The sequence below is a fragment of the Nansenia antarctica genome (genome assembly GCF_963989245.1).
Source record: "Nansenia antarctica genome assembly, chromosome: 7".
Classification (NCBI taxonomy): domain Eukaryota; kingdom Metazoa; phylum Chordata; class Actinopteri; order Argentiniformes; family Microstomatidae; genus Nansenia; species Nansenia antarctica.
The window spans coordinates 16144183-16153880 of NC_137677.1; the positions used below are offsets into that span (position 1 = coordinate 16144183).

The window sequence follows — 9698 nt, forward strand, 5'->3', positions numbered from 1 at the left end:
TGTTTCTCAATAAACAGTTATGTTCTCCCCATTGTCATACTCCCGAGCTAAACGAAATGCCTTCCCAACCAGCGAGACCTGGTTATAGAAATGACGTTGTTTTATTGATTTAAAAAAAAGGGTAAAACTGGAAAGAGAAAATAGAAAACTCACATTAATCCCAAACAATTTAACAAACTTCAGTTAACGTAATGTGGAGTCCGTTCATTGATCGATGCTGTCTGTTCAGTTCCCAGTGAGGCGCCCGTTCAGCGCTGGATTTGACGCATGGCATAGCGCGCATGCGTCAAATCATGTTATATTATTATATATTATATAGCTCGCATCTAATCGTATCGGATGAGAAATAGACATTAAATGGCATATATAGGCCGCTACACAACAGTAATCACCGCGACAAACAGCTATATTAGATTTGAAAAAAAGAAATATGATTTTGAAAAAATTTTTTTTTATTATATTTTAATATGATGACCGGAATATATCACGTTTGTCCGGTAAATCGAATTCGTCCCGGACACGATGTCCGACGGCAAATTTTTCTAACGGAAACCCTGGTGTGTGTGTGTGTGTGTGTGTGTGTGTGTGTGTGTGTGTGTGTGTGTGTGTGTGTGTGTGTGTGTGTGTGTGTGTGTGTGTGTGTGTGTGTGTGTGTGTGTGTGTGTGTGTGTGTGTGTGTGTGTGTGTGTGTGTGTGTGTGTGTGTGTGTGTGTGTGTGTGTGTGTGTGTGTGTGTGTGTGTGTGTGTGTGTGTAGGAAGAAGATATAGTGAGGAAGGCAACCAACAGCATAGTGAATAGTGCAAGCTTTTAGGAATTGTTTATTTAACCTTTATTTATCCAGATTAGTCTCAGTGAGATAAAATATATTTTCAAGAGAGATGTGGTATTTAATTAAAACAGAAACAATGTGGTTGGAACACTAGTAACTGCCATCGAGGGCCAAACTGAATTTGCTGGGAATTTCATCTGTAAACACTATAACAGCAGTTTACAGTTTGGATGAATAACGATAGCTATAAATGTTTTGTAGATTTCGAAGCCACAGGTATTTTACATTTCAAATAATAAAATAATGCTTAAGAGGAGACTCTGAGCCCTCTGATAGGGCTTTCACACCGGCAAAGAACCGTGCCGGTTCGCGTTCGCGTTTGGGAACCTCCGAACGTTGGCGCTGTCTGGTGAACGGACGCGGGCTCGTTCGCCAGACAGCGCCAACGTTCGGAGGTTCCCGAAAGCGAACGGGCACGGTTCTTTGCCGGTGTGAAAGCCCTATCAGTCTATCTGACCCTACTGATGTCCACACACACACACACACACACACACACACACACACACACAGAGAACATGATCAGATCTGAGAAATCAAGTCATGGGAAGGCTATTGCCAGGTCAACATGTGCCAGATAAAGAGGAGACCCCCCCCCCCCCCACACTCACACACACACACACACACACACACACACACAGAGTAATTCTGCTGTTAAACAATACCGTGAGCCTCCTATCTTCCCCAAGCACACCCCATGTATACGGACTACGGAAACCTTAAGCTCACAGCCACTTTACTACTGAACTAACTGTCTTACCTGTACTATTGTCACCTTTATCTTGTATTATGCCTATTTTTTTTGTCACTTATGTCCTGTACTACTGTCACTTTTTTATCTTGAATTATGCCTATTCATAGCTTTCATGTGACGTCACAGCATAGTGGAAACGCCCACCTGACGGGCAAAAGGCACTTTTTGCGGGCAAAACCCACGGGCAAAACCCACTTTTTGCGGGTTAATAACTTTGATTTCCCGTGGGTTAGGAAAGTAATTCCAACGTGTCCGGATAGAGTAGAAGACAGGGAATCCAACACTATTTGAATGGAGTCGATCCTCCACTCCTATCACCCTGGACACAGCAAGGAGCGAATTCCCGGATATAAATATTCCCTCGCCTCGCTGACAGCGGGAGTTGGGAGTTTCGTCCAGCAGCCGGTGAACGCCCGGTTGATCGAGTTTCATATTAAAAGTATATCTTCTCGGGGTGTCAGCGCGGTGGTTAAGGGCTCAAAATGACCGTATACTGATGGTGAATTTAGCAATAATAGTCTTATGTTTGTACCACCTCCATAACCGGTGTTATTCACGGGAAAAGCCGGTCAAGGAGGCACCCTTTGCAGGTCAATAACTTTGATTCTCCGGGGGTTAGGAAAATAATTCCAACGTGTCCGGATAGAGTAGAAGACAGGGAATCCAACACTATTTGAATGGAGTCGATCCTCTACTCCTATCACCGTGGACACAGCAAGGAGCGAATTCCCGGATATAAATATTCCCTCGCCTCGCTGACAGCGGGAGTTGGGAGTTTCGTCCAGCAGCCGGTGAACGCCCGGTTGATCGAGTTTCATATTAAAAGTATATCTTCTCGGGGTGTCAGCGCGGTGGTTAAGGGCTCAAAATGACCGTATACTGATGGTGAATTTAGCAATAATAGTCTTATGTTTGTACCACCTCCATAACCGGTGTTATTCACGGGAAAAGCCGGTCAAGGAGGCACCCTTTGCAGGTCAATAACTTTGATTCTCCGGGGGTTAGGAAAATAATTCCAACGTGTCCGGATAGAGTAGAAGACAGGGAATCCAACACTATTTGAATGGTGTCAATCCTCCACTCCTATCACAGTCGTGTATCTTGATAGTTCTTCATGAGTGAGGTGGTCTAAATAGTAGGCAGCCATGTTGAGCGATGTTGCTATGATACTTTTTGCCCGTCAGGTTGGTGGTTGCTAGGGAAGAAACCACGTGACTGAAAGCTATGAATTGCCTTGGCTGCAATGCAATGTCAGGAACCGAAGCCTAAGAATTGTACTCTCTAACACTACACACTAACTTGTGTAATGTGACGTAACTATAAACCTGAGACTCCTCTGGGATCACTTCACCACACTGATCCAGTGAATACAACTGCAGCTGACCCCCCCCTTATAGAACCATAATAGACTACAGTGCTGTGAAAAGGTATTTTCCTTATATTACACAAAGATAACCTGAGTAAATAGAAAATGCAGTTTTTAGATGATCATTCCATTTTGAGGTCAAGAGTCAGAGTTATTCAAAACATATATCACCCATGTGAAAAAGTAATTGCCGCCTAAACCTAATAACTGGTTGGGCCACCCTTAGCGGCAACAACTGCAAGCACGTTTGCGATAACTGCCAATGAGTCTTTCACATCGCTGTGGAGGAATTTTGGCCCACTCTTCTTTGCAGAATTGTTTTAATTCAGCCACATTGGAGGGGCTTCGAGCATGAACTGCCTGTTTAAGGTCATACCACAGCATCTCAATCGGATTTAAGTCCGGACTTTGACTAGGCCCCTTAATACATGAAATCATCATTTAAAAACGTTTTATTTCCTATTTACTCAGGCTACCTTTGTGTAATATTAAAATTGGTTTGATGATCTGAAACATTTAAGTGTGACAAACATGCAAAAACAGACGAAATTGGGAAGGGTGCAAATACTTTTTCACAGCACTGTAAGCTACTCTGACTTCCTTGGCCACCCTAGCACCTACAGGTCTACCTACAGATACATTCTGCTTCATTACAATGTCCCTGCTAGGCGGGATGCTGAGACACAGCCATATGATGGTGAGATGGTGGCTTCAAGACTTCCACCAGCTACTCGTGTAAAGGGGGAGTGCTAAGGTGGCCGGAGAAGGGGTGGGACACAAGGGTGAAAGGGTTTAGGTTAGGGGTCTTACCAGCAGACGTCTGCTTGAACTTTTCACTCTTCTTTTTCCTCCATTTCCAAGGCTTGAAGAAACGCCCAAATGTAGCAAACTTGCTCCTCCGGCGAATGGGAGGGGTGTGTGTGCCTGGGACCAGCGAATCAGAGCGCATGGCTGCTAATCGCTCCACCTCCTCAGCTACAATAGATAAACACACAGAAGAGAAACCAGTCCATAAAGCCATACATTGTAAATACTGCATGCAAAACTGTGAGGAGCATTAACCATTCCCTCTTTCTCTCACTCTCTCTCTCTCCCTCAGCTATGATTGGGTCATGATTGGATGTGTAGTTGATAGGGGTGAAGTCTATGTGAAGAGACCAAACACCACCATTTAACACACAAACACCCACATCACACCGTCCTCCACCATTACCTCACCACATCAAGATACATGATGGGTGTAAATGTGTTCTGGGTGTGCACATTGTATTTGAGAGGATTGTCAAAATGTCTGATAGGAGATAGCTAGAGAAACAACCCAATCCACTTGAAGAAGAGTTCTAGGTGTATTGTAGCCTGAAAGAGAAATAAGAAGGTGGGCTCTCTTAAGAGCAGGGCTATCTAAACGCTGTGTAGGCTATTGGATTGAGGCTCGTTCTGTATCAGATAAAACCAATGGGATACATTTCTTCAGTCAGACCCGTGACAGCTATCATGTTTACTATCTTGGAGAAACAATTAGATGGGGCTAGATCGTCCTGTACCTTCAACACCAGGCCGTTGTTACATTGTTCCAGTACATTACAACAGCAAATAGTCGTTCATAACTCAATGTAGCCTGCATTTTTTATTGTATGGTTTTCAATGCAGATCTGTCAAATGTAGCTATGTGTCAGAACAGAGTAGGCATCGGGTCCACTTCTGCTCCTGCGCCGTCAATAGGATGGAGTATTTCCATCCTCCTCTTTCTTGGTCATGTTGTAGGAAATGTAGGAGAATAGCTTATCAGCTCTACAAGCCATGCATACCCCACATACATACAGAATTATACGAAAAATGTATACAATAGTAATGCTCATAGGTCAAAGGTATTATTATTTGAGAAATCCCAGTGCCCCTTGCCCACGTAGAGAAAAACAGCGCGCGGTAGCGCATATTTTCGCAGGCAGGCAGCGAGCAAGGGAGCGGTCGCTTGGAGAAGCCAACATGGAGATACAATAAATGATCCTCCTTTGCTCACAAACGCAACCCTCACTATCTATCCACTCACCACCCTGTGTATCTGCTCCACGGCAGTTGCTGCATATATGCTTGATCTCTTTGCCGATCTGGCAGTGGATCATGAACGGCATGTTGTTGTTGTTTGCCGCGGGTTGTAGCTGCTTGTTCCCGCTGCCGCTCCGGGACTTCCTCCTCCGTCCCAGGCAGAACGCTCTCCTCCTCCTAGGCTTCTGCTGGGACATGGCCGGAGAGGGAACGTCCTTCCTTGATTCAGAAGCGTACCAAGAGCTCATAACAGCGTTGCCAGGACCCGCCATGGTTACGGTGGATTCTATCCGCAGGGTGGACCCGCTTCTCCACTCCCCCTCAGATGCAGGGGGGTTTGAAACGGTCTCCACTCCAGTCCTGACGACCCCCAGACCTACTCCAGCTGGCCAATCCGTGCAGGCATATCGTGCTGTTTGCGCATGGGGCCCGCGACGTCAGCGAATGAGCTCGAAACGCTGCAAGATGCACTGATCTTTGGATCATGTGGCATTCATTTCAGCTTCATGCCCAAGCTTGCAGAGAATAGGCGCAGCGTGTAGCTCGGCCCTTTTTACCCTGTACCATGTTTGTCTTATACACATATTAGATCTACCTTTGTAATTCATAAACATGTCATGACTGCTATTTAATCTCCAAAACCTAAATCTGAGTACCTATGAATCGGGTCCTATTGCTTCTTATAAAACCTGGCTTCAAATTCAGTTCCATTTCTTGTCCAATCCCAACTGACGTCTCTTCCTTACGTCATTACTTTTGAATCTGCATCTTTACAGTAGGGGCGGTATGTGTGTCTCATCACCGCTAGTCGGTGCACACGATGGAGCATCACAGAACCCAAAGACTAGGCAGATTCATTCAATCACAGGCCTGGTTTGGCTCTTTTATATATATATATATATATATATATATATATATATATATAATATTTTATTTGTGCAGTGTTTCTTGATGAGAGTGAGATGGTGTGGATGTGGATATATACACACTCTCTCGTCATCTGTCATCGGCTCTCTTCGTAACCCTCTCAATCTCTGAGTAACATCTCTCCCTCCCATTTGTTTTGATGTTAATGTGATTTTACGAGTTTCCAAAGTGAAAATTCCATCTTTGGCCATACAAATCACGTTCATATGATTAAATAAATACATATTTGGCAGTGAGGTCATATGTTTGTAGGTTTGCTGAATGTACACAAAAAAGACATATCCACATATTTGTGAACATGATTTTGTCTGGCACACTATATATATATATATAGTATCTTGTGATGCATCATTGATGATGGAGGTTTATCATGGGCCAGTCAAACCAATAAACGCAGCTCTACTTCCACCTGTTGGCTGATATGAGCATCACTTGTTGAAACAGGCATATTGCAACCACAGTACCTGACAGTAAATAGTCTTCAATCGTAAGGCCACAAACTGTCTCCAACTAAATGCCTACAATTAAACTTCAATTCAGCCGCGGATTCAAAAGTACACGTTTATAACCTCTTGTTACATGGACCCTGGCCTGACCATAGATAACTTTTTCCTGCTATGACTGATGGATAGATGATTCACTTACTTAGTCAAATGTATTTGTTGTAAGTCACTTTGGATAAAGATGTCTGCTAAATGCCAAAAATGTAAATGTAAAAATGTTCACTACAGCAGTAAGGGGGAGGACCATTGTTCCATGTCATGCCTCAAGGTGAAAAGAGCAGAGCAGGGTCAGCAGCTGTAGCTTCCCACTGTCACCAGCAGGTGGCGATAGCTGATAAGAAATCTAGGAAATACTGAAGAGCACTTAGTATTTCTAAGTTTCTAACTTAGTATTTCTAAGTTTCTCACACAAGGCTTAGCTTGTAGAGCTAGGAATAAGCAGACAATGCACAGCACATACACACACATTCTCTTCTCTCTCTCTCTCTCTCTCTCTCTCTCTCTCTCTCTCTCTCTCTCTCTCTCTCTCTCTCTCTCTCTCTCTCTCTCTCTCTCTCGCTCCCTGTAGCAGTCAGAGGTAGACAGTCACTGTGGGAATCATAGCTGACTCATTCTGTAATCCCCTCATGTAAGAGGTAATGTTTAACAGGGTGCCTGAGGAGACGAGGCCACACACTACAGGGGTGTGGGAGAGTGTATGTAATTTGACCAACGTGTATGTTCCTTGTGTAGATAATCATCTGAGAAAGCCAATGATCTGTGAAGTGAAGTGCAGTCTCTTTCACAACACATTCACACGTTATTGGAGCGTTTACCCTTGGAGGATGGCCAAATTAGGTTGATTAAATCAATGGAGGATAAAACCAGTAGCAGTGTATGTATTTTATGTTCCAGTTTTTAGTTCCTCCCACAATTAAACCACCTAACCTCACAACGACACAAGGGCTATAGGTTATGGTCATTCAACATAACCATCTCCTATTCACAGTGACAGTGGCATTAAAGTTAACGCTGAGGTCATCAAACGAACAGCAATGTCATGGTTTGAGAGACACCAAAACACTTACAACAGAAACAGAAACATGACTAACATTGGGAATAAACTTTGTAAAATACATATAGAATTAATGAAAATATGTATTAAATTATACAAATATTATTTTCTGATTCTGACAATCTCTAGGCCAGCAGAGAAGGCCTCGCAGGCCCTGACCACCCACCTCTTGTTAAAACAATACAGAGATAAGATAGGTAAGTATGTTCATATTCCAGCATACGCATTTCATATTAATGCAAGATTATAAGATTTCTCACAAAAACAAGCATATCTTGCATATCTGAAGGCCCGCCACAGTCTCAGTTTCTTCCCCTCAGCCGCCAGGCTGATAAATGACTCTGGCTTCCCCCTCCCCCCCGCCCCCAAGTCTGCCCAGGACTGAATATGCACTGGACTCACTGTAAAAACTCTGCACTGCACTTTATATATGTTGCACTATCCAATGCACTGTTGTCTGTCCTGTGTTGTCCTGTTTTTTGCATTTGTTTTTGTATACACGTGAAAAAAGTATAAACGCACTTACTGTAATGCCGAAGCAAATTCCTATATGTGTATGCATAATGGCAATAAACGTTATCTGAATCTGAATCTGAATCTGAATCTGAAGATATCAATGGAGCATTGAGCGTACCAAGCCTTTTCTTTTTAAAAGCCTTTTACATTTAATGAAACTCATGTCATCCTTATTTAGCTTTTTGTGACCCATGGACACACAATTTGAAGACGACCACCACAACATGTTAATCCTGAAAAGTTGCTTCAAGACAGTGGCACCATTCTGTCAAATGTGCTCAGTGCTTATTATCAGATGTATTACAAAATATGAGTTTTTTAATAAAATGTAAATGAAGTTAGAGAAATACCCTAACTGAATGATTCACAACATGAAGGATCATGTTGTTTTGAGTGTGTGTCTGTGTGCGGGTGCATGTGTGTCCTTATGTCGACTGTGAAGCATCAATGACTCATGAAGCCTTAAAACAAATCTCAGAGACGAACACAACGCTCTGAGCCATGCTGCGAGAGCAGGGTTGAGCACACGCCCTATAGGCCTTCATTACCATGAAACAAATATCAGGTTTGGGATCCATTCCATTCATATTCAGCAAATGCAGTGAAAATGCAACAAATGCAAATGCAAATGTCAAGGAGGAACATTTTCTTTCTCACCCTCCACCCTCTCTCTACACTCTCTTTCTCCCAGCCTTCATTTTTTATCTGGATTAGTTATCTCATGCTCCATCTCAGCACTTGCTGCTCTTTCAAGGATCAGAACTGTGGGCATCAGCTGTGAGAGTACAGAATATCTAATCAATATGATCGCACACAATACATCATATTCACATGTACATACAGTTAACATGCATTTATCACACGCACACGCACACACACACACACACACACACACACACACACACACACACACACACATTTTAAATGAGTTATTTATGTCCACATAAATACAAAGTGCATTAAGGACATGAACACAATCAGTGCAATCAGTTCATTGGGAGTCATTCAGTTACATTTGTGACTGTACAGCAACCATCGTACACATACAATATTAACACAGAGGATGTTTCAAATGTGGGTTAACAGATACAATAGAATTACTGTAAAACTATATCTACTCTATGGGTACAAAAAGCAACACCGTCTCCATATTGAGCGGCTACCGATAATAGCACATAGGGAGCAATACCTTGCTAACTGTTTAGCCTTTCTCTCGGAGATGTGGGCCATCTGAAGGCCCCTAACGATCAGCTTCTGAACATGACCCAGGCTGCCAAAAATGAAAACTAAAAGTTGACACTTGTAGCCTAGTTGTGAGATGTTCAACTTGAGCTGTTGATATTTCAGCAACTTGGTTAAAAAGGCTTCCTCCAGGCTGTGGTTGAAGGTACAGCCAACCTCTAGAATTAACACCTCTCTACTACTCTCATTAACCACCACAACATCAGGGGTGTTGGCTGAGATGTTACAGAACAGTCATCACACAGGCCAAACATGCTGGGCTTAACAGTACAGTGCTTGTACAGTGATGCAGAGGACCCAAAGGTAGAGCCGATATCTTTTGGGTAGGTTTTTTACTGGTCGTATTGAGCTAAAGGAATACAATACAGGACTCTATAGTTAGCTATTCCACTTTCCTGTGTACTCTGCCAAGTCTCTGCAGCAATCCATCAGGAGGTGGAGTGAGGCAGCATGCACGCGTGAG

At 43.2% G+C, this 9698-nt stretch overlaps 1 protein-coding gene across 1 annotated transcript in view; it reads right to left on the bottom strand.

Moving 5' to 3' along the window:
* Positions 1–5241, bottom strand: part of phactr1 (phosphatase and actin regulator 1) — a gene marked incomplete at its 5' end in the record, with an annotated part of 23162 nt that extends 17921 nt beyond the window's left edge. The window contains 2 exons of the mRNA XM_080536604.1: positions 3758–3922; positions 4998–5241. Of these exons, the coding sequence (XP_080392730.1) occupies positions 3758–3922; positions 4998–5241 (409 nt within the window). The remainder of the gene's footprint in view (positions 1–3757; positions 3923–4997) is intronic.
* Positions 5242–9698: the final 4457 nt, after the last annotated feature.